Here is a 23,083-nt window from a genome sequence, read left to right on the forward strand (position 1 = left end):
CGGGTGGTTAAACGGTCGGCTCTCGTTAACATTACGCCACCCTGTGCAGCCTGCTTTGATCACGATTCGCACTCATACGCAATTAAAACCGCATCATAGACTCGCGCCAGCGTTAACTACATACGTTACAACGTCGAATCTACAGTTTGGGTGAATTATCAAACGAGTATCACGGTGCCTTGATTATACATGCAAAATACGATGGAGTTTCAAAACGAATTCCAGGATATTGCAAAAAATTATCCAATTTCGCAAAATTAATATTTGCATTTTTGTGTTACCATGCTCTTATTTTCTGTATAATCAAAGGGGAACGCAACGATTGTCAAAATAATAAATATCAAATATTATTATTGAGAAAGTCCACCCAAACTCATTTTCACCTACTCAACCTGAGTCCTGACTCAACCCGATTCACTGCGCTCGCGCAAATGAAAGAAAGGGAGCACAGGCGTTCAACGACGCCAACGATTAACGTTTAACCAACTCTTTATTGCAAACTTCGCGAAGCTCCCGTCCCTGTCGAAAATCCTGCGAGTCTGCGCGTGTTTCTTCCCGATATTTATTAAAAGTTGAGCACATCAAGAGGCCCAGGAGCCTCTTTGTCATGCACAACCTTTCCCGTAGCTCAAAGGGAGGCTTCTAAAACGAAGATCGCGTTGCCGCGCGAAAAATGAGTTGGCACTTTTGAAGAGGAACTCCCGCGTAACAAGTTGCGAACTTTCGATGCGGAATATTTTCGACGGAACTTTTCGGCCAGGATACAATCTCGGATTATTACGCGGAACTTTTCCTGAAGAGTACAGAGGACGATCCATATTTACGTTCGAACGTCGAATGTTTTTATAGTAAATCACCGGCCATCTTTCGCGGCAAGGCCGCACAAAATCTCTACGTATTGCATTGGCGTTGATGGATGGTAGAAATTTAAGGATGTCCTACATTTTGTCACAGAGTGTACGATAAAACTAGTACGGAATGTTTTGTCAGGTGGCTGGGGGTTTGTGTAAACGACGGATTCTCATTCAGAGTGTTCTCGAGGCACTCTCGTAACCGTTACTCATCAACTTTTTCGAAACGTGTGTTGACGCATGAAGTTGTTTGCGCGTGCAACAGATCCCGTTATATCAAGTAGTTTTTCATACGATCGGTCGATAATTATATACACACGCATCGGTTGTTGATCTAGCCTGCATTACGTGTCCTGGAAACACGTCGACTCCGATAAGATTGCATCGTTTCGAAACGATCTTTGTTGGATATTTTTTGAACCTAATTGAAGTCGAAAGCCGGGGAGATTAGGACGATAGAAAAACATAGATTTCGCTGGAGTAAAATAAAACATCGGTTTAATCAATCTCCTCGCGTACAGCGTATTTTTGTAACAACGTCAGATACACCTAGATAAGTTGCATACCAGGCATTGTTCGATCCGATAGGCGATGCAATAAACAACGATGAACTGTGTCGCGAGCGTCGCGCCTTTGTCTTCCGCGCGGTTCGTTGAAATCTAATCATCGACCAACGAGTCCGTAAAAAACTGAAACTGCGCGCGAGAACGTTACACGGCGCACGTTGCACGCTTTTTTTTATATAAAATTTTACAATACGACGCGACCAGCGAAATTGAACGACGGTAAAGCTCGCCGAAAACAACTGTTCATTTCCGTGCGCGTCGCGGGTCGGATCTCTTTTTACCGCGGTCGCATTATGCATCGCGTTGCGTGCGCAATTACACGGCTCAAAATCGCGTGACGGTGGTACGGTGAAATTACATAAAAGAGAGACGAAAAAAGAGACAAAGAAGAGAGAGAACGGAGCCAGGTCGCTGCATCGCCGTAAATAACCGGCGTCCCGGTGTTTCGAAGTCGTTTTAGATTGTACGTTTCGAAACGATTGTTATCGGTCAACAGTCATCGTTGGTCGGTTTACATAGCTTGCCCGGTATCGATCGATATTCCCGGTAATTACGCATTGTCTGTGCAACGCTACTGTGCGGTATTATGCGCTGGAACACGCGTGCCTCGAAGTCTCCCTTTTGCATGTGCACGACGGTCCCCGTGAAACGTGTCACAAACACGTTTCTCGCGTTGCCAATAAAATGACACGCTCGCGACAGGAAGAGACGATTCCTTCCGGGGGGAGGAGGAAAAAAAATTGGTCGCCCGCTGCCACGTCCGCAAGACACGCTCGTCCAGCCACGCGAACGCAACGTCGCGGAGTCTTATCCGGGATATCCGAGTTCGATGGAATCCAAATGGAAAGTCGCGGGTCGGGTTGGGTCGGGATTCGAATCACTCGACCCGAATACGACACATCGGGTACCCCACCTGGCTACCGCGATTATAACGCATGTGTGGAATATCTGATCGCGACAGGGATACCAACTAAAAATTCTAGAAGCTCAACACCAGAAAGACTGAAACTTAGTATATACCTATATTGCCCAAAAGCAGTCAAAATGACTGTATCCTGAAAGAATAACTAATGTGTAAAGAAATTTGTTTAAAATTAATTTTTAATATTATGAATTTAGGGCGCAAAAGAAATAAAATAAACAACTTGTTAGAACAAGTATCACTGCGTAAAGATTCGACTAACAAGTACTGCTTTAGCTTATTGAGAAACTGCAACTTATCAAGTATACGCCCAAATCGACAATTTATCATGTGTTGGTAATTGAACAAAAATGAAAACTGTTATTTCAATACAGAGCCGAACTGGTCATATAAGACATTTACTCGATTCAATAATAAGAGTCATTTGATTATTTAACATTTCCCAAGCAGTCAAAATGACTGCTTTTGAGCAATATAGGTATAACACCGGAAATGAAGGAGGGGGGTGGTAACTACAATTATTAATAAACTCATTTATATGTTGTACAAAAAGTCACAAATTGCTAAGAAATTGTGTCATTATATATATAATTGTTTTTCTAATTGAAATTAAAAAGCAGTCAAAATGAATTCCTTGGGCAATCTAGTGTTAAGAATCCCCGTTTTAATACCCATCCGACTTATCGAACGAGCCTCGAACATTGCGAACATTTTCGAGCGGGAACTTCGATTCGGTGCAGAAAGGAAGAATGCCACGAATCCCTGTTGCTACGTGCCCGTCGTTCTATAATTGTTCTTCGGCTAATTATCAACCCTTTAAGGTTGGTAGCCCGCGAATTGCGGTCAGCTATCGGACGAAGTTCCCCCGGACCGTATCGAAACATTCCAACATTTTTTTGTCGCGTCCTTTTGCCGACGTTTTGAAAAAGCGAGAAGAACGGAGCACGCTCCGCGTGGTTTTACCCTTAATCGATCGCATTTTCCGGGTGCTTTAACAACGCGAGCCTCCTTGCGCGGAAGGAAAAAAAGAAAGATGATATCGATTTTCCGAAAGCGTTGTCGCTGCCATTGTATCGGAAAAACTTCGATGCATAATATCGCGTTGGTTCGTTTACGGTCGGCTGTGCCATCTACAGCGGTGCTTATGCTAATTTCAATGGCCTTTGAATCGTCGAGGAGGGTGTGGGGGACAGGGATTGTTCGCGCGGATCTTCGTGTCAGCGTCTCGTCACTGTCACGCGGGATTAAAATCCGGTTCCTCGATTCACACCGCGCCGTGAATGAAAATAATAATGCTGCTCGATAGCGCGTGCGAACCTTTTGTCGCCGCGTAGGAGCCTTTCATTCCGCTAACGAAACTGCACTTTAAGAGCGCCAGATTAACGAGTTTTGTCGATGAAAGCCGCGCGGGACACGGTTCGAAAATAAACTCCCGTTCGATCGAAGAAGAATTGGTTCTGCGAGCGAAACTGGGATAGGTCTCGAAACAGCGTTCCATAAAACGATGAAACAAGCCCGCGTGAACTGGCAAAACAACGGGGATTGGTGTGAACCGTGTCTGATGGACGGGTAACCGAGACTCGAGTCGGGTCGGGAAAACTCGATAAACGTACTCGACTTTTTCCGAGTTCTCCCGACCCGAAACAACGCGTGGTAACACCCTGTGCGTCTCACGGCCCCGACACGAGCACGCAAGATGGCGTACCATCGGAGTATTCTGACCTTTGCGGCCGGCTCTTCCAGACGCCCGGGGTTCCACTTCCTGTGACACACAGCGTGACCTTATTCCGCGGAGAGGAAACCAAGGTGGAAGAGGATTGCCCTTCGAGGGAGAGCGGCCAGACCGGTCGCTGAGGAGTCGCATAAAAAAAAGAGCGGCTCCGAGCTCTCGATCCCGCGCCGCCGATACTTGTCACGACCCGTTCGAAGACCTTTGACGATTCGAGGAAGACGAAGAAAAGGATGAGAGGCGGCTCGGGTGGCGCGCGGCTGAAAAATGGGCATTGATATAACGAACGTGACCGGCGCACCTTCGGCACTATTACGTAGCGCGGAAAAAGACGCGAGAGTCCTTGGTTCGTTCGTGGCTCGCGCCGCGATAAATCGCCGTTAAGTCGAAATTACGATCGTACCCGGGGGACGAGGGTGGTTTGGGGGGATGACGGTGGCGGCGGTGCGTGCCCTGGCAAGCGGGCGGTGGCTTAAGCCTCGTTCTGGCACCATCTGGATCGAGACTGGACGATCCTGTACACCCTCGTATTGGTGGTAATTGCTCGCGGATGGGGCATTTGCACGGTTTTTATGCGGGACTTCCCGGCCGGGCGGACGTTTTTGTTGCTCGGTTCGCGGACACGGGGCTTATTGTTTTGTTACACGGTCGGATAGACGCGTGATTCGTCCGGCGATCTGTCTTCTGGGGTGCATACCTGATGGGACTGCGGAGACGATACACCGTGACGAACATATGTTGTTCGAAATTTTCATAAATTTTGAAAACACACTCTCCTCGTACAGTCTGTACGACGAGAACGTGTTCCTGATGCAATAACAACGATGTTTTGCGCTTGAACAACCGACGATAACGGGATCGATCAATGGAAATCTCACGACGGGCGTTACGAAACGAACGTTTAGATTACACGTAGCGCTGGTCGCAGTCAATGAACAGGTGGTAAATGAAAGCAACGAGGAATCCAACGGTTCAGCGTGAAAGTAACTCGACCTTTGCGGTCCGGGTAGTCCCCGTTACCTCTGCGGCGGAGTCGAAATCTTGTTCTCGGTTTAGCATATTTTCCAGAGACAAGTTCCTCTCAAAGGGACTTGCTAACTTCGCGCGGAATCGTCGGTAGCCTCGAAACACGAACGAGATCGTCCCGCGAATCGAAACAACGGAGGAGGGTGGTTTTTTCAGAAGTACCCGAGGTGCGTCTCTCGATCGAGTCAAAGAGAGCCTGTTATTTTTCAGCATTTAATATTAATCGTTCGCTGGAACGTGTCGCAATAGCGTGCGACACGACGATTATGACATCTCGAGTCGTAGACAGTCCCTCCCCGTTTGATCTTTACAAAGCGCGATAATTGGCACACAGAAAGGCACATTAATGCGCATAAAATGGAACAGGGAACGGCGAGTCGCATTACCTCCACCGCCGCAAGTAAATAGCAAGAAAGGCCTTTGATCGTACGCACAAAACGACACGCCTTTGCCATAACAGCGCAAAGTGTTGCTGCGGGGAGCTTCGCGAAATTAAATCGCAACGGATGCTTTGAATGAAACAGAACGCAAACTTTCCGTCTTACGCAAAAACTGCGCAACAACGCGACTCGTGGTTCGGCGTTTCTTTTTGCCTTTCGGTCGTGTACATGTTTCTCTCGAGTCTTCTTTGTCCTTGTCGGTTCTAATTTTTGTAGCAACACCGGTTCCTCCTTTCTCACTAAATCCACACGACACAAACGCGCTTGAAAGAGTACTGTACGTACGCGTGAAATTGGTTCTCTCCTCATCATTGGTCGAAAGTCGGGATGGGTGGAGCTAGCAAAGTACTCCCAACTTCTTGCGTTCACATCCTGTTTGGTCACTGATATTCACTAAATATAACACTTTACACTTTAAACGATGCAACACTTCTGTTTCACGGCTAGGGGAATTTTCCCTATAGTTTACCTATAGGGACATCTTTTTTGGGGTCTTTTGATTCGCGTCCAATCTGATTTGTATCAAAATAAGGATCAGTCGAGGTTATCGATCTGTTTAAATCCACGAAAACACTGCCACCCACGAATGGGTTGCTATGCTTCGGAGCACTCGAAAATCATCCGTCAACTAGTTGTAAAAAACGATGGGTACAACTCGTGGACGTTTAAGCGGGCAGCGCCGTGGCTCGAATCGTCGTTGCCGACAGTACGACCGATTCTTTTTCTCCCCGCGAGGTGTTCTAGGAAGAAACGAGCGCAGGTGAAGTGAAGGGAAACGAGTTTCTACTCCACGGTGGCATTGCAAAACAAGATTCTTCGTCGGCGGTCAGTGAATGAACAATGACTTCCGGTGTCTCTTGGACGCTATAATGGGGAACTCGGCGGAGTTAACCGCGGAACAAGAGGCAAGGTGTACCGATAAGGAGGATGGGCACACGGGTGCGTCGGAACAAGTTCACCGTAACTCGTTTAAGGAGTTCCACGATGGAGTTCTTAGCGGTGAATGCATTAAAAAAGTCCTCGCGCAGCCCGGTCTGAATCTAATCCGCGACTCCGTTTCGACGATCTGATAAAAGTGGTCCGCCCCGCGAAGTTTTATCGCGACGATGTGGCCGACGCAGGTATTAGTCGGTCTCGGGCGGCAGATAACTGTAACCAGAAGCTCGTTAAGAACTCACTTAAATCCCACTTGCCGGAAACAAGCCGAGTTCAAGTGCGTTTCAGACGCTCGGGGGCGGGGAAACGCCTCGTCGCGGCTGCTTTACGAGCTGTTAAAAGTAAAAGTGCGTTCCGAGATCCGTGAGTTACCGTGCTTGTTGATTTCCATCGCGCGGATGCAAACCCGAACGAGCGTTTCTTCGTCTCGGACGGAGCACTCTGAAGTACCCACGACGCACGCAGATTAAGTTTTACAAAAATTCGTTATTCGTTTCTACGAATAATCAATATTATTTAATGAGGGGGGGGGGCGAACCTATCTATTTTTTTATGGAATTATTAAAAATTCCGGGCGAACTTTAGTTCCAGAGACATATCGAAAATCTAAAATTGTCTATAAATATGTATCTTATTTAAATGGTTCGCGATATCGTAAAAAGAAAGAATCTTTGCGTGCCCATCGCGACTCCCGGGAACAGAATCGGTTGGAGGGCCATCTGACGGCGAGCGTGGGAGTTACCGGTCGGTAGATGTCGCCACGAAACAACGATATTTAATTCGTGAACGCAAACATGAATCGTTCGCGGATTTTTCATTTGTTTTAGGTATACCTCGACTGTGACGGCAGTTTTCTCGCTTTTATAAGCCTATATCCGAGTAGTCGAATTTATGCCTATAATACAGAGATTTTATTCGTATCAGTTTCCTTTCCCGACGCTAACGTTCACGGGAAGCTAAATCCGAATCGCCGGGCAATACGAAATCAATTGTAAGGCAATTAAAGCCAACAGCCATCGTTGCCATCGGTACATAAAACTTCCAAAACTCGATCGCGAAGTGAGCGTCGGTTATTGCGCTGTTTGTATTGGACCCCGACGCTCCGCATTCATTTGAATTTTAAACAGTTTTTCCGATCTTTCCGTGCAAACGATGCCATAGATTTCATTATACGCCATTACGGTTTCCAGTTTTTCGTTTCGAATTCCAGGGAACGGTGTTGACGGTTCTATCGGACCGTTAAAGAGAATCTCTTGTTGTTCGATCAAAAATAACTTTCTGAACAGTCACACGAAAGTCTACGAACGAACTATATTACGTTTATGTCTCAAGACTGAAAATAAATTAAAAATCTTGAACGTTAACAAGCACAGGTAAGAAATGTAAAACACATTAATAATTTAATATTTATCGCGATTGAATGTCTCAGTACCGTTTGGATTATCGTTTGTGATAAGGTTAATTGAAACATAATGGATGACGAGCCGGAGGATTATATTGCAAATGAAAGAGAGGACGAGCAGGAGGAAAAGGAAAGTGAAATCAAAGATGAAAAGATAGATACGCGTATGAGTACTAATCTATTTAAGAGTCGTGATTCCAGCGACAACATTTCCGACTATGAAGAGCCCGAATATATACCGGAGTACACCACGAAGTGGGAAATGGAGGAAGAAAAATGTTAGCGATCGTTTTAAGACTACTTCTACCAAAGGTGTCGAAAGACCGCCTTATCGGTAAAAATGAAAACCTCGTTCCCTTTAGCCCTTTCCAGGGAAACGATAGATTGGGAGAAGGAGGCAAAGAGGACGGTGCACCTTGACATCGAAACCAGAGAGAGACGGAAAACTATATACGAGCTCGATTCGCACATGTCCTTTGGCCCGTCGAAGGAGGACATCTTGAAACTTAGCACGACGGATTTCGAGCCCGAGCCACGGAAACGTATTCAATATTCCATTTCGATGGTAGAGTACGCTCGGATACTAGACGTTAATCGGTTGATGTTCGAACACACGATAGAACGTCGTTTTTAGGGGGTGCCAGGCATAGCAAGACTGAATCTAACATCCCTGACGCAAAAGGTGGTCGGTTGCGTGATTGGTGAGAACGTCAGCACCGAGTACCCTTGGGTATACGTGAGAAAGGAAATTATCGAGGACAACATAGACCTTCACGAGGAGAGCAGCGACTTTTTGCCCGTGAAGGACGAGATACGACGGTTCCCAAACACGAAGATACTCATTGGCTACGTGCCGTCGCTGACCCAAGAAGGCCAGTTCTACGTTTGCTTGACCGAGGAGGGTCGCGACGCTGTCCTGGAGCATATCCAGAAACTAAGGGAGGAACACGAGAATCGCGTCAGAACCGCGGTGTACAAACCACTGGGGGAGTGGCAAGACCTGGGTAGCCAGGGTGAGATCGTAACGATCATCGTTTCCAATACGAGGCCGCTTTTGGAAATCGAGGTGAGAACGATGGGGACCGAAATATCGAATACCCACCCCATCCTTGACCCTTTAGCTTACAATGACGTCTTGGAGACGCGATGAGTCTACCGGGGCCAAACTTTGGTGTCGCTTTTAATCGTGAATCGAAATTAAATCGTGAGGCAAGGGATTTGATCGCGATTGTGACCAACCATTCGAAATCTCATCCGCCTCAAAATAGCACCTATCCGATATTCATCCTGTTTTGTTAACTCTAGCTGGTATCTACCGCGGACCTGCTCAACGCGCCGGTGAACCTGATAGACAGGAACGTCGATGATCAAATAGACGGATACATCGAACTCCTTCCTTACCGCGAAACGTATGAAAATATATCGCGAAAGCTGATGTACAAAGCGACGCAAGTGACGCCAATGACGAGAGACATTAAGGTCCAAACTACGCTATCGATGACTACGAATTCTTGGAACCAGTACGGATACGAGTACAAGTCCCCGGATATTCTTGCCTTCAACGAAGAACAAAGGGAATCGTTCAAGCGTTTTCTTCGACGTTTTACCAACGAAGTGTGCGACGAAGTTCGTTTACAAACTACAAGCCCTTATTTGTAATGATCGAAAGCGAGAATGTCGGATCTGTTGAAATTTACAGATATTGATAAACGCCACTTGGGACATTTACACAAACGATTATTGGAATTTAGTCAGGGACGTAAGAGACACACAATGGACCATTCCAGCAGCCTACAAAGAACACTTGAGCTTTCACGATAGCGAGCACATCAGCGAAAAAGTCATCAACGATCTGTGTTGGCACTCGCTATGGACCGGAATTCTATTCGCTGCTTACACACGGTACTCAAAGTGCCATCGTCTTTTGGGACCAAAACCACACGACGAGGTAAACGCGACGAAGATAATAATCATAAAAAAAAAAAATTTCTTCGACAAAATTCTCTTTAAATTTCTTCGCCTTTTTCTAAACTCTGGGTTTCTAAACAACGGATCGAGCATGTCCCCTTTAAGTGTAATTATTTCGCGAACTACAATTGAACCTTGATAAAAACCTCCATACTTCTACACGAATCATGTTCGTTCCTTCCAATGGTAGATCACTTAGCAACAAGTGGTACATTATCTGTTCGCAATAAATTTGAACAACTGGTACGTTACCGATCTGTTAGCACTTTTCTTACTTGTCATCAAAGGGTTATCTAACCTATACTTTCATCTGTCGTTAAAAAAGATATGTCACCATGGTTCGTCGGTAAAACAGATAGCCATCAAGTAGCCATAGGTAAAAAAGATAGCTACCATATCACCACACTATCACAGACAAGGTATACAATACATATACCTCGTTTGTGCTTATATCTAATGTATGCCTCCAGCAAACACTTGAAAGACTATATTTATATACTGTTAGAGAAACACTAAATTGTAGTAGTTATGGACGTTTGAAAATTGCACCAATTTTTATGCGGTTTCTCTCACTTTACGGGGTTAAGGAACAACTTTTCAAACATTCTTGGAATTTCTACATATTCTTCACTAAAATACGCGTTACTTGTCTTTTTAAACATTAAAATCCTCCAATCCGTTCAGAAGTTATGGTGTTTTAAACACACACATGAAATTTCGAAAACCATTTCTGGCCTCACATTAGATTTTCGGTAAAGAATTTTTTTCTCGGAAATTCGTAGGATTTCGAGGGTATGTCTATTCACCGAAAATGATTATAATTCACCCCCGCAACGTAAAATAATTTTTTCAGAACGATTTGAAATTTTTTAATTTTGATGAAATATTTCTCCACCTATTGAATTTTTTTCACGAAAATGGGTAGGAATTCGAGGGTATGTCTATTCACCAAAAATGATTGTAATCGACCCCCGCGACTGAAAATATTTTTTTTAGAACGATTTGAAATTTTTTTTTATTGACAAGGAGATGTCGTATTTTAATCAAATTTCGTATATATAAAATATATACATATAAATATATTTCATTAGTTAAATGTTATAAATGTATGCGTTCGTATACTTTCGTGTGAGCATTGCTTTCAATGCAGGTAATGAAAGCGTACAAAGACAATTACGTACTGGTATGGTCATTCACCGACAGTTTAGCCCCCAAACTGATCCTCGAGTGTTCAAGGGAGGTCACAACAGTAGCCGTGAATCCACTCGATCCAACTTTGATCGTCGGTGGTTGCGCGAACGGCCAGTTAAGTAACAACCTAACGATCGACTACCATGCCCTATCGATATTATGATAAATGTAGGAACTGTTGGAACCGTAGGTTGTAATTTGGCATATTCCCGGGAAAATTGAACAAATAGAGACCGTTATTGTAAGCACCCCGAATCAAAAAAGGTACAAGATCGCTATCAAGAATTTGAGCACGTGGTTGCGAGAAGTAGTCGGAACATCTACTGTCAGAACTACTGCAATGTCGTCGCTAAAAGACAGCCAAAAGGCATCGATAACGCAAATATCGTGGATCTCGCCGTACGATAAAATCGACGAGAATGGTAGGATAACGTCGTTACCGGAGAACACGAACGTAGATGACTTAACTAGCCAATTTGTCACTTCGAGCCAGGATGGTACGATCGCATTCTGGGACCTGAAGTTAGTAAATTATCATAGATAGAATACTAATACACTTATAATCTCTGGTGGATCTGTTAAAAGGCGTAAAGTTATTAACAAATCTATTCTAACACTTTGACGGCCGCTGTCACGTATACGTGACTTTCATCTACTGCATCATCAACTTATTACGTTTGTTGAGGTTACATTTATAATGCCTTATAATAATATCTTCGTATATCTCACGTTGGCGGCCATTAAAGTGTTAAAATCGGGCTGTGAATCTCGGAACAGTATTCGACCATTTTACACATACTTTCAAAAGGTTCGTGGATTTGAAACATTACTTGTGTTAAGGCTGCAGAAATTTCTGTACGAAAGCCGTCATATCGCGAAGAAAGAAAGGGCGAGCAAACGGCCTGAAATGTTGAAGTCGGTCTCGCCGTTCAAACACCTCGACCGCATCTTCAGGCCGCATTACGTTCTCGTTGTTCAACATCCGAACATAAGTCGGAAACAGGTGATCACCGCGATCAGCGTCTACGTGCCGACGTTCAAAAAGGAACGCGTCGACGTTTCTCCACCTACAAAAGACGTAACTGTTAGAAGAGTTTACAAAAATATAATTAAAAAACCGAATTTTGTAACAGAAGCGAGGATACTTGTTGGCACAGTCGAAGGTATACATTCTATGATACAAACGGTACTAGAGAGATGAGAATTTGTCAAAACTTTGTCACGTATTTGAATGTCGTCTGCAAGGTGATTTTGGATGCATCACGTGGGAAGGATACGAGTTTACCACCGATATGGTTATTAACAGCGAAACGTGCCACTGGTCCTGGTACAAGAAAGTACACGATGGGCCAATAACTCACGCCATTAGGTCCAGGAACGACAAGAATATCGTTGCTACGGTGGGCGGGAAATTGTTTTGCATTTGGAGGGACGACTTTAGCACACCGCTGATGTCTAGGAAATCAAACGTCGGGTAGGAACTGTGGCTAGAATTTTAAGGTACGCAATAAATATTCTATCGACCGCAGGTACACGGCGTTTTCTTGGGGTAGCTTTCGTCCCACGGTCGTGATCTTGGCACGTATGGACGGAAGTATCGAAATTTGGGACTTCATGATCAAGAGCGAAGAGCCGTGTGTCGTTCAAAGTTTATCCGGACGCCTAATCACGGGGGTTCACACCCATCAATTGTACCTGGAACCTCAGTGTATAGGGTTCTGCGACTTCAATGGCACTTTAAGAGTATTCCTGGTCCCGGTGATTTTTCTCAAACACGACCGAATCAACGAAAAATGGATGAACAATTTCATAGAGCGACAATACCAAAGGGTAAACCTAAAGCAATAAAATAGTAGTGGCAAAGATGGATCTAAAATTTCTTATATCTGACAATTGTGCATCTGCTTTGGCATCCGATCTTGTCGTTAAAAAATATGGAAACTTCGAATATAATGTAATCGATCATTCTAGTTTGCGTTAGTGTTCATATCAATTTCAGATAAAGAAATGTCAGAACTGGCAAAAAGCATGGGCGAAGACGCATCGGGATGATATCGAGAAGACGCAAATGCTGGTGCAGCACATAGCAAAGAAGAAGCAATTGGAAGAGGAGAGGGCCATAGCTACGAGAAGAATGACGGAAGTTGCTGACACGATATCCGTTAAAAAACCCCCGGTACCTGTCACTCGTAAATTGATATCGTACTATCTTAATCGTGGTGTTTCGTTCACGTGCACAGAAACCATGGGAGATCATCGAAGCAGCGCGCGAAAGGTGGCAGGAAATGGAACTGAAGCGGATGCAACAGGTGATTCTGGAAAAGAAAGGGCTGAAGAAGGACGACCTGGAGAGGCAACGCGAGCCGATATTGAAAATGCGACGGGAAGCGATCAAGAAGAAGGAGATGCTCGAGGAGACGTTGGACATGCAGGAAGAAATTTTTCAGCACAACGTGAACCTGTTTTTCCCTAAACGACAAACGGAAGCGAAACGAGTATCGCTGAGCACTGCCATACAGCTTGATGCCAAAAAAACGAAAAAGGACACGTTGGCGGAAACGTTGCTTCAGCAGGAAGTGCTGCAGGTGAGTCGACTAATGGAAACCAGTTTGTATTATTACTGACGCGGGGCGATAGCGGCAGTTACAGCGGGACATGTCTGGACAATGATACTTTCAACGTAGGGAAGCGGTAAAGTATAAAATAAATTCGCTTTCCAATGGGAAATACTAAAAAATAACTGCTGAAAATCAACAATCTTGTACAGTCTGTCTAACAGGAACGTATAAAACATCATTTTCAAACAGTTGAAAATAATTGAATGGCATGCAACTATTTTGTTTATTAACGTTCTTATCAGTATGGCTGTTAGGTAATGACTGACATATTACCCTCATTATGACGCAATCATACGCGATAAAGATTCAACATCACACAGTCACACGTAAAAACATGAACTAAATTAATACTTCTGGTGTTAAGAAGTATTTCGTCATGAACCGATCGGTTTTAGGGGATTTTTTTTTTTTGAGCATTTTAGGTCACATGCACCTTGTTGGTTATTAGTGACCACAATTGGATTACCTAATGGAACTGATCATATTTAGAGCAATTGGTATACTTTAATGTCTTTTAATAAGTTTAAGAATTTTGTAGCTTATGTTGAATCCTCTTCATATTGTATTTAGGGCAAATTGTCAAGATGTGTGTTAATAATATTTTGTACGTTACAGGTGTCGCAGGAATTTGATTCGGTTTTTGTGATAAGGTACGAGTGTGCCCAGCTTGAGTGTCCTATTCTTAATCGGGTCGTTTTCACTTGATCATTTCTATTTAGTGGTAGTGCCGGATCGAAGTCATATATATTGTTTCGAACTTTGTGTAGCTTAGTTGGTCTGCTATTTCTCCATTCTTCATTCCACAGTTCCGTTAGCGCCTTGGTGCAATACTTTTGGAGGTCTTGATGAGTTGCCTGGTCATATTTCATTATAGCTCTACTGGAGCTAGCCAGTTTTGCTCCAGGGGATCCAGGAATATAAAACTTCTCTTTCGTCTCGCTTAAGGGTTTCATTTAATTCAATAATGTTTTGGATTACTGAGTTATTTGTTTCCAAATTTTGTAGAGCGAGTAGGGTGCTTTTAGAATCAGTTAGAACGATGGATTTGTTGTGTGTTGTTTCTTCTATGTGCTTCAGGGCTTGTAGAACAGCTAATGCTTCACTAGTGAATACTGTGAACGTTTGCGGAAGCCTAAATAGCAGCTCATGTTCGGGAGTGCATATCACACATCCAGCCCCCTGTCCTGTGTGGGTATTTATCAGATAATTCAGTATATAGACTTTTGAGAACGTTTGAGTTGGTGTTTTTTCCTGGTTCCAGAATTTTTTCGAGTATGCAAGGAGGATCTATCGTCCATGGTGGAATTTGATACAGTATTCTCGATATAATTTTTGGTGTATTCATATTTAGTTCTTGCCAGTATGTTTTGACTCTATTATTTAACGGTTTCGGTAGTTTGGGCTTTTCCTTAAATTCATTGAAACGAGCGGTGTTGGTTAATTGTTCGTAGATAGGGCTTGAAGGCGTTGATAATCTGGTTGCTGCATACGACAAGCTCAGTTGTTTCCTTCGGTTTTTCACTAAGCTAAAGTATAAACCTTACAGTAATCACGCTTACTTTCTTTTCATATTTTCGAGATAAAAATGTTTTTGGATCGCAATAATATTCAATAAAAATAGTATTCATAATATTCATGAAAATCTAAAAGTAGTGTAAAGTAACCAGTTTCTCAGTAATAGCAACAGAGCTTTTAAAATGTAGAATACAAAAAATTAATATACATTGAAAAATAACGGAGAAATTGCAAAAATAAATGATGCTACGTTACCCTATATTTCAGCATCTGAACGATCCTCTTAGGTAAATATAAATTCTAAATCTTACAGTTCACTTCCTGCAGCAGTTACAGGTGTTAACTTGTGAAGTCACGACCAGCATATTCAAAGTTAGTGTTGCGTTGATTCTCGACACTTTTGGTGTTCCTCGGGCTATAATACATCACACCTACTCGGACTTTTCTTTTACTCTCGGGTCTTCTCTATTTTGGTCGAGTCTGATGTTTGTAGCAACCAGGTACTTGACTCCTTGCTCATCTACCACTCACTCTTTCGCATCCTGTACCAACATAAGTCGATACAGGGTCCCGGGGGCCCCACGTGGAGGTGAGGTGAGTGGATTTGGCCAAAGTGAGCCCGCCAACTTCGCCGAAATTCTCTGCACCAGGCTACTATCGAAGATAATAGCCCAGATATAGGAGAACATCAGCTTAATCGGGGTTTTCGACCTGGCTAAAGCCAAGAAGTCTCACTCCAGCCTCGTACCCCCGTTTTCCAATAGCAGTTTACCAGAAATACACATTCACAGTGCATCCACTTTGACACCTTAAAACAAAACAAGCAAACCACAGAATATACAAATTAGCATACTTGCTGAAAAACTTTTACAAATTTACGTTTCTTTCCTCTGTAGATTGTGTCGGAAATTACAATTCTCATCAAATATTAATGCTGAACAGGTCACATCTAGCCTACATACATTTTTATAACATAATCTTAATTGCTCAAAAGGATGTGGTAATCGTCGATCCGGACGAAGAGATTGTTAAGAAGTACATGGAAACAGAAACGGAAGCATTGGCTTATTTGCAAAAGAATCCATTCGTGCACACGTTCGATTGGAGAACAGTGCTCGAAGAAGGCAAATCGAGACGGCTCTCGATGGACTACAAGTTAAAAAATATTTATTAAATCGAACAATGACCGACGCTAATTTCCTCTGAAAATGTCTTAATAAAAACGAAACGTCGTTCTTAATGTAATGACAAAATATCGATTGCGTTGATTAAAATTTAGAAATTAAGAAATATTTTTATGGTTGCTCCCTGATTAAGATGCTGTACTCAACGTAATTGTACAAAAAATTCAAATTAAATTCTATAAACATAAATCAGACCCGGTCAGGGAATACCAGGTCAAGTTCAAAGAGATGGATTCTACTGTTTATGCATAGTCCTGTATCGATAAGAAACATCGATGCATCGTTGCCATCTTTAACACTTTAATTCACTGGCGGGCGAATCACTCTATATAAGTGGAACATTGCTCGAGAACCAGTCAGTAATCGCAATATCGTGAATACGTGTGTATGGTAAGTTCCTTTCACTTTTTACATCGTCCCAACAAGGTTGGAGTTATTTCCTTGTACGGCCATTAATTTTGTTTCCTTAGCGTGATCGTGATAATTTGATCGTCGTTAAATAACGAAATTTTTCAACCGTGGTGCTAAAAAATTAAATGGAAAATTTAAAATACCGTATTCTTATAGCATCAGTATTTTAACGTAACCTTAATTTTATTTCATCTCGATAGTTACGATTTCTTCGTGTACAAAGTATTAAAAGAAAAGTGTTTCGAAGACTGTATGGAGGAGCAAAAGGTGTCCAATCGACAGAGGTACGAATGTCAATTATTTCGACGAAAAATCAACTTCTATTATCTACGAATATTCAATACCTTGATCGAGTCGTTGATGCCAGTCTAATAATCTTGCGTTGACAATCGATTGTTCTATTTGCATTTCAATTGCGTCGCAGAAAAACTTTTGGATCTACGTCGATTGGATTTTTTTACTCGGTTCGCGAAGTGCTACAAGTCCTTAAAGTCTTGAAACATTTTTTTCGATACTCTGTAGAAAAACTCGTGTGAATGCATTTCGCGTGTTGATTCCGTCATTATTGCACGTGAGCAAACAATTTTTTACGTACTACAATTAATCATTATGCTCGCCTGTTATAGCATCAAAAATGAATAAATTTATAATACTACTTCTCGTTGTTGTTGGCGCTGCTGTCGCGAAGGTAAGCATAAACATTTAACCCAAATACTGTTCGATTTTTTATAAAATAGTTAGAGAATGAACAAACTGTCGCAAAAACCAACATAAAATTATCTCGTTCAGGAATAGAACGCAAGGATTGTACTCGTATTTGTGACCTTGATCGACTTTGAGATCGTTTTAAAAGTCGTGTGTTTCGATGCAATCGTTTGCCGTTCGAAATTGGACTGTTTAAAAATTTGTACTTCTAGCTATGAACATTTCAATTGGTTTTTGCTACATACTCATTTAACATCTTGATATCTATTGACACAAGAAGCCGATGACATGCGGAGTTGTCGTCCTGAGGCCTCACGATGTGAGTAAGCGAAATGTAACTGGAGAACTGACTATCACACAAAACGAATCCAATGGACCCGTTCATATCATTGGCAATGTATATGGTCTCACCGAAGGATTGCACGGTTTTCACGTACACGAGAAAGGGGATTTGAGACAAGGTTGCACATCTGCCGCTGCTCATTTTAATCCAAAAAAGGTAAGCTATAATATGTACCAAACAATGTACAATAATTTCAAGTACAATGATTCAAGTATTAGTGGTATGACGAAAAAGAGAAATCGAGAATATAAGTATCTTGTATCGTCCTTCCACGAGAAGAAGGCGCAGCGTGTTCACATCCCCACTCTTGCTGCAGTCCGCTGATTGGCTGTCACCTATCTTCGTCACTGTTTTCGACCAATACCGGTGAGTCAGCGGACCACATCAGGAGTGAGGATGTAAACGCCGCTGTGCCTTTTCAGAAACTCTAACAAAATAAAAAAGAAAAAAAGAAACTTTTTATTTTGCAATAACGATTAACAAAATGATATGCATACGGTATCGCTTTGAAGTTATGGCCACCAAACGCACGTAATGGGGGACTCTCGCTCGCTCTTGATCTATCTCACTCATTCCCGGTGTATCCCATTCACCTTCTTCGCTGAACGGTACATAAGAATCTATAATAATCACAGCAATTCCTTGTTTCAGTATGCATTTTCCAAAGTAGCAGGCATAAAAACAAATAACGTAAAAACATAAATATTAACGCACTTGGTCTAAACGTTATCAATTTTTAACATCATAAAAAGAAATCGTATAATAATCTTTCTGGAGGTATTTTAACTACAACTTTAAGACAACCTTATTCCGAATAAAAATAGACATCATGAAACATTTTTGTGTACGAATACTTTCTATTACAAGTTATATTAAATATGTCTTGTTTTTGCATTCAGGTCTCTCACGGTGCACCAGACAGTCCCATAAGACACGTTGGCGACCTGGGAAACATCCAAGCCAACGCTAACGGAGTAGCGGTAGTGGACATCACCGATAATGTAATTTCCCTCAGTGGACCGAACAGTATTTTGGGACGCGCGATTGTCGTTCATGCTGATGAAGATGATCTGGGTCAAACACAACATCCACTTTCTATGACGACTGGAAACGCGGGAGACCGTTGGGCATGTGGCATTATTGGCCTAGTTCAGTGATATTTCTTTCTAACCCAGATTGTATTTCTTATATCGATATATTTACTTCGCTGTTTCAACTCTCGCAGTATACAAATGTAATAAGAATGAAAATTGTAATCGATTAAAAGTATAAGACAAACAACCAGAATGGAAGGATCTATACAGGCTATGAATATAAAATTTACTTATGAAAATAAAATTTACTATTTTCTTTTGCTGTTGTAATTTGTATCTGAATCCTCTTTGATAACATTCGCTTGTAACAAATGATTTACTTTTATATTAAACCTTTTGGTCCATTTATTCTATACTCGCATAATATTGTAATAATAGAATGTACCTATTTCTGCATCTGTATATTCTAACTAAATAAAGATGCAAATATGCATGTAAAATTGGTATCTCTCTTTACATGGATCCTGGGACCAAAAATCTATACTACCAATGTACGGTTAGCCATCAATGGACATAATACTGATCTTTTTATTTTCATCCTTTTAATATATCTTATAAACAAACGGAGAATATATTCTCCCCCTTACTATGCAATACTGTTTGTAAAGTTATTTACTTTTTGTAGAATGTATCATTTAAGAAGAAAAAAAGGTAAGGCTGTAATTCCAGAAGTCGCAAGTTAATAACTTTTTATTTATTTCAATATTTACCCTGTACATATGTACAAAAATAGCAAACACAAAATCATTCATGTTTCCTATAGATCAACTAGTGCCTTATACCTTGATAACAGAAACTTAAATCAGTATTCAATAGAGCTGCAACGAAGAGAGTCGAAAGCAGGTGTTAATAGCTAATAAAGAATGTTAAAAATAATCGCAGCAGAATTTATTACAAAATATACACACATGTATATCTGAATTTTCTTTATGGATCAAAACTGCTCAAGCATCCGGACTTCGAAGGTTAATATTGTTCCCTCGGACTATACGCGTTACGAGTTAGGTTATGATTACTTACTAACCTCGCAGCAAGAACCAGAACCGACGAGAGTAAAGAATTTCAGACAGGCCTTCGTTTAAAACGTAATCTCTAAAAACCAACTACCAGAGCGTTCATCCTGGTTGCTCTTGTTTCGTTACGCAGCATTCAAACTCATATTGCGAATTTACCGTGTTATCGGGTGAAAACTGTATGTGTGTCAAATCCTGCCCTGGTTGTAGAAAAGGTTCGAACTGTGTCTGCTGAATATGCTCTAACTCTGCTTGATGTACTATTTTCGATATTTCCGACTTTACTTTCACTTGAAGCGTGGGCGGGAATCCTCTGACGGTTTCCGTAACGGCTTCGAAGTATTTTAACAAAGCGTCGCCAGGCGGCGCTGGTCTACCGTTCGAAGCGTCCTGAACGAACGCTGCGGAGCTAACGGACTCTGGTTTTCTAAACGTACACTTTAAACTCTGGTCCAATGAAGGGGAAGAAGGGGGAGGGGGAGGAGAAACACGATTTGGTGTCAAAGATGATGGAGGAACATTATTTGCGACGGCGTTTAATGTAATTTCTTCAGGAAGTCGCAACTCGGACTTGTGCTGCAATCCTTGTCTCCTATTGCGTATAAACTGACTCGATTTCAGCTGACCAAGAAACGGATTCAAGAATTCCATCTCGTATTCGTATGTCCACGGTTTCGTCGTGGTGCTACCATCTACACGCCTCATTTTCCTAGTCTTTCGAGATTTCATATAGAGATCCCTCAGATAACTCCACCTTGTTTTACATCGTTTACCTTAAAACGACAATTAGAATGTCGATATTTATATAAAATATGAGAAATATTCTATCTAATACTTTTCTCTTTGTACAATCGATGGAAACAACACAATGAACTACTTTAGAGCAAACACCTAAAAAAACTTCGAATATCAATCACGAAATAAACAGTAGTCTTGCATTCCCATTTCTCTATCTCGTTTAATTTACGTTTTCGCTACGTTTTTTTCCAACAACTAGTTTCTACGATTCATCCGAAATTTCATCGATAATAGAAACTACTTAATTAAACAATTTATATCGAACTCATTTCTGACCTGTTACTCCCATTTTCGCTGCTATTTCTTCCCATATTTTATCTCGCACGAGTTGATTGTAGTAATCTGTAGTGCTAGTATCGTAGAGCTCTTCGTATTCCTTCACATTCAAAATTAGTTCCCTATCGTCCATCTCTTTTATCTGCCTTCCACGCTGCTCTCTAGGGAATCGAAACTATGGGCAATGAACTAACCACGATACGATTCGTACATGTATTCTACTGCGAATACTTGATAAAAAAAAATAAACAAACAATATAATTTTCGACTAATTTCACAAAAAACTGAACGTTCGATTCATTTCGGCCAGGTAAATGCTTCTAATCTGAACTATTTTTAGCTTCTCTCGGTTAGTTTCGTTTCGTTTCGTTTCGTTTCGTCTCGTCTCGTCTCGTCTCGGTTCGGAAGTATTCGGCTCACTCGACACGAAACTTCGATTCCCAAACGAAGTTTCATTCACCGACAATACGAATGGAATTACAATTTTTAATTAGGAATCGTGTTCAATCAGAAATTAACTAAAATCGCCGACAACATAATAATTAAATAATTCTAGAAACGATACTCGACCAGAAACTAACAAAACCACAGATGTAACTGTTTTATCATCCATGGAAAAGACAACTAGCGCCACCATTGCTCGAAACAATAATCAATCGATTTCAAACGAAATTGTTACAAAACGCTCTTCGTCAATTTGATGTAAATGTTCGACCAGACAGTCATACAATATATATAAAATTTTATTAGCCTATTTCTGGTAGACAGTAAACATGGACCTGTTCATTTGTAATAAGTGTTCGATCACGACTCAGAGAGGAAAGAAACCGTTTTGTTTAACGCAATGCGGTCATATATATTGTAATGGCTGTATACAACAAGGTAAAAATTAAAAACAACTGATATTAAATAATATCTCTTACAATGAGTACAGCCTGCAGTCTTTAAATTTAAAAGAGGGAACTCGGCGGGCGACAACGTTCGAGTTAAGAAAACATTTTATTTTTCGTAATGTAGCGGAGAAACAGTGCCCTCAATGCCAGCAAATGGGTGTATATTCCGTGGAACTACAACAACCATCCCTAGCACGGGTGGAAAACTTTTTCGCGCCCGTGACCGAATCACTGGAGTCGTTAAATAAAATATGCGGATTTCAAAATAATCAAACGAAACTCGTGATACAACGTTTTTATGAAATTGTGCGTTTCTCTAATCATTGTGCAATTTGTAGAAAAAAAATTATCTAAATTATTTAATCAAATTCAAGGACAAGAAATATGAAATGCTGAAGTCCCACTACTATAATCTCTCGCAAAGTATGAAAATACTAAGAGACAAGTATATGAAACTGAAGGTAGAAAATGTAGATCAAAGAAAGAAACTTATGTCTATTGAAATACAAAACAGAACACTGAATTCTATGAGTAGTACCTCTACACCATTTAATCCTACTAACAGAAGGAACAAAGGAAGGTATAGGATATGCAGATTATTGAAAAATACAAATTTATACGATTTTAAATCAAACTGAATACAGTCAAATGTCTCAGTAATAGAGTAAAAAGATAAGAGAGATACATATGACAATTCACAAAGAAATTAATATCTTTCTATTTATAGGAACACAGGAAACTCGTACCTTCTATCTTGCGGAACTAATATGTCAAGTCAGTCTTATAACACAGGGAAAGGCAATACAATCTTGGAAGGTTTTCGTATACCTAATCCACAATCTGTAAAGTTAATTGCACCTAATGGTGATTCAAATACAAGATCTACTTATACTTTCACAACTTAAATAAAATTATATCTTACATCATATGTTATTAATTTTAAGTATTTAAGTTTTCTTAAATTTTATAAATAACAGAAAATAGAACAAAAAAAGAAAAACTATTACCTACAGCCTTTTGCGACATTAAGTTGCAAACATCATCAATGAGTTTTTTATTATTTGTTTTATTTTAAGTAGTATAAGAAAAATTATTATATGATAGTTTTAATATAAACATTGTTTATGTCCCAAATAAATAATATTGAAAAAATTGGAATTTGAATACTAATAAATTATTATGAAAATCAGACGAATTTCTTT

General features: G+C 41.2%; 4 protein-coding genes across 12 annotated transcripts; 3 read left to right on the forward strand and 1 right to left on the reverse strand.

Annotated features, from left to right (window-relative positions):
* The first annotated feature begins 7,942 nt into the window (after positions 1–7,942).
* LOC122396576 (dynein axonemal intermediate chain 3-like) lies at positions 7,943–16,341 on the forward strand. Its single transcript, XM_043395112.1, has 14 exons — positions 7,943–8,006; positions 8,097–8,115; positions 8,245–8,437; positions 8,507–8,938; positions 9,178–9,498; positions 9,572–9,820; positions 10,991–11,144; positions 11,220–11,553; positions 11,872–12,194; positions 12,277–12,505; positions 12,561–12,861; positions 13,031–13,207; positions 13,272–13,616; positions 16,159–16,341. Exons 1-14 carry the CDS (start codon positions 7,943–7,945, stop codon positions 16,336–16,338), a joined length of 3,321 nt encoding a protein of 1,106 aa, XP_043251047.1. The 3' UTR covers positions 16,339–16,341.
* A 299-nt stretch (positions 16,342–16,640) lies between these two features.
* On the forward strand, positions 16,641–19,269 carry LOC122396636 (superoxide dismutase [Cu-Zn], chloroplastic-like). Of its 3 annotated transcripts, none has more exons than XM_043395215.1 (4): positions 16,641–16,738; positions 17,386–17,447; positions 17,742–17,963; positions 18,707–19,268. In XM_043395215.1, exons 2-4 carry the CDS (start codon positions 17,394–17,396, stop codon positions 18,962–18,964), a joined length of 534 nt encoding a protein of 177 aa, XP_043251150.1. In that variant the 5' UTR covers positions 16,641–16,738; positions 17,386–17,393; the 3' UTR covers positions 18,965–19,268. The 3 variants fall into 3 exon arrangements, with proteins under 3 accessions (XP_043251150.1, XP_043251152.1, XP_043251151.1); XM_043395217.1 differs by having other exon boundaries at positions 16,651–16,738; positions 17,745–17,963; positions 18,707–19,269; XM_043395216.1 differs by lacking the exon at positions 16,641–16,738 and adding an exon at positions 17,021–17,043 and having other exon boundaries at positions 18,707–19,269.
* LOC122396634 lies at positions 17,973–22,740 on the reverse strand. Of its 3 annotated transcripts, none has more exons than XR_006259058.1 (3): positions 20,989–21,134; positions 19,922–20,687; positions 17,973–18,427 (listed from the first exon to the last, which is right to left on the reverse strand). XR_006259058.1 is itself a non-coding variant. In XM_043395207.1 (3 exons), exons 2-3 carry the CDS (start codon positions 21,119–21,121, stop codon positions 20,017–20,019), a joined length of 804 nt encoding a protein of 267 aa, XP_043251142.1. In that variant the 5' UTR covers positions 21,122–21,149; positions 22,628–22,740; the 3' UTR covers positions 19,742–20,016. The 3 variants fall into 3 exon arrangements, 2 of the variants coding, with proteins under 2 accessions (XP_043251142.1, XP_043251143.1); XM_043395207.1 differs by lacking the exon at positions 17,973–18,427 and adding an exon at positions 22,628–22,740 and having other exon boundaries at positions 19,742–20,687; positions 20,989–21,149; XM_043395208.1 differs by lacking the exon at positions 17,973–18,427 and adding an exon at positions 21,243–21,347 and having other exon boundaries at positions 19,742–20,687; positions 20,989–21,149.
* Positions 21,269–22,814, forward strand: LOC122396635 (RING finger protein narya). 5 transcript variants are annotated; one of them, XM_043395213.1, is made up of 6 exons: positions 21,386–21,428; positions 21,674–21,690; positions 21,757–21,870; positions 22,006–22,187; positions 22,256–22,461; positions 22,609–22,814. In XM_043395213.1, exons 3-6 carry the CDS (start codon positions 21,762–21,764, stop codon positions 22,784–22,786), a joined length of 675 nt encoding a protein of 224 aa, XP_043251148.1. In that variant the 5' UTR covers positions 21,386–21,428; positions 21,674–21,690; positions 21,757–21,761; the 3' UTR covers positions 22,787–22,814. The 5 variants fall into 5 exon arrangements, with proteins under 5 accessions (XP_043251149.1, XP_043251147.1, XP_043251144.1 ...); XM_043395210.1 differs by having other exon boundaries at positions 21,392–21,428; positions 21,753–21,870; XM_043395214.1 differs by lacking the exons at positions 21,386–21,428; positions 21,674–21,690 and adding an exon at positions 21,269–21,298.
* Positions 22,815–23,083: the final 269 nt, after the last annotated feature.

Source organism: Colletes gigas, unplaced genomic scaffold (genome assembly GCF_013123115.1).
Source record: "Colletes gigas isolate AHSC1104 unplaced genomic scaffold, ASM1312311v1 Colletes_gigas_Sc00007, whole genome shotgun sequence".
Classification (NCBI taxonomy): domain Eukaryota; kingdom Metazoa; phylum Arthropoda; class Insecta; order Hymenoptera; family Colletidae; genus Colletes; species Colletes gigas.

Bases quoted from the DNA above. Each gene is read 5' to 3' on its own strand.
- LOC122396576 (XM_043395112.1), top strand. From the start codon at position 7,943: ATGGATGACGAGCCGGAGGATTATATTGCAAATGAAAGAGAGGACGAG. The intron at 11,554-11,871 runs GTTAGTAAATTA...ACTTGTGTTAAG, and splicing joins ATCGCATTCTGGGACCTGAA to GCTGCAGAAATTTCTGTACG. The intron at 13,208-13,271 runs GTACCTGTCACT...TCACGTGCACAG, and splicing joins TATCCGTTAAAAAACCCCCG to AAACCATGGGAGATCATCGA.
- LOC122396636 (XM_043395215.1), top strand. From the start codon at position 17,394: ATGAATAAATTTATAATACTACTTCTCGTTGTTGTTGGCGCTGCTGTC. The intron at 17,448-17,741 runs GTAAGCATAAAC...TATTGACACAAG, and splicing joins TTGGCGCTGCTGTCGCGAAG to AAGCCGATGACATGCGGAGT. The intron at 17,964-18,706 runs GTAAGCTATAAT...TTTTGCATTCAG, and splicing joins CTCATTTTAATCCAAAAAAG to GTCTCTCACGGTGCACCAGA.
- LOC122396634 (XM_043395207.1), bottom strand. From the start codon at position 21,121: ATGGACGATAGGGAACTAATTTTGAATGTGAAGGAATACGAAGAGCTC. The intron at 20,688-20,988 runs GTCAGAAATGAG...TGTCGTTTTAAG, and splicing joins AGCGAAAATGGGAGTAACAG to GTAAACGATGTAAAACAAGG.
- LOC122396635 (XM_043395214.1), top strand. From the start codon at position 21,762: ATGGACCTGTTCATTTGTAATAAGTGTTCGATCACGACTCAGAGAGGA. The intron at 21,871-22,005 runs GTAAAAATTAAA...TTCGTAATGTAG, and splicing joins TAATGGCTGTATACAACAAG to CGGAGAAACAGTGCCCTCAA. The intron at 22,188-22,255 runs GTGCGTTTCTCT...ATCAAATTCAAG, and splicing joins TACAACGTTTTTATGAAATT to GACAAGAAATATGAAATGCT.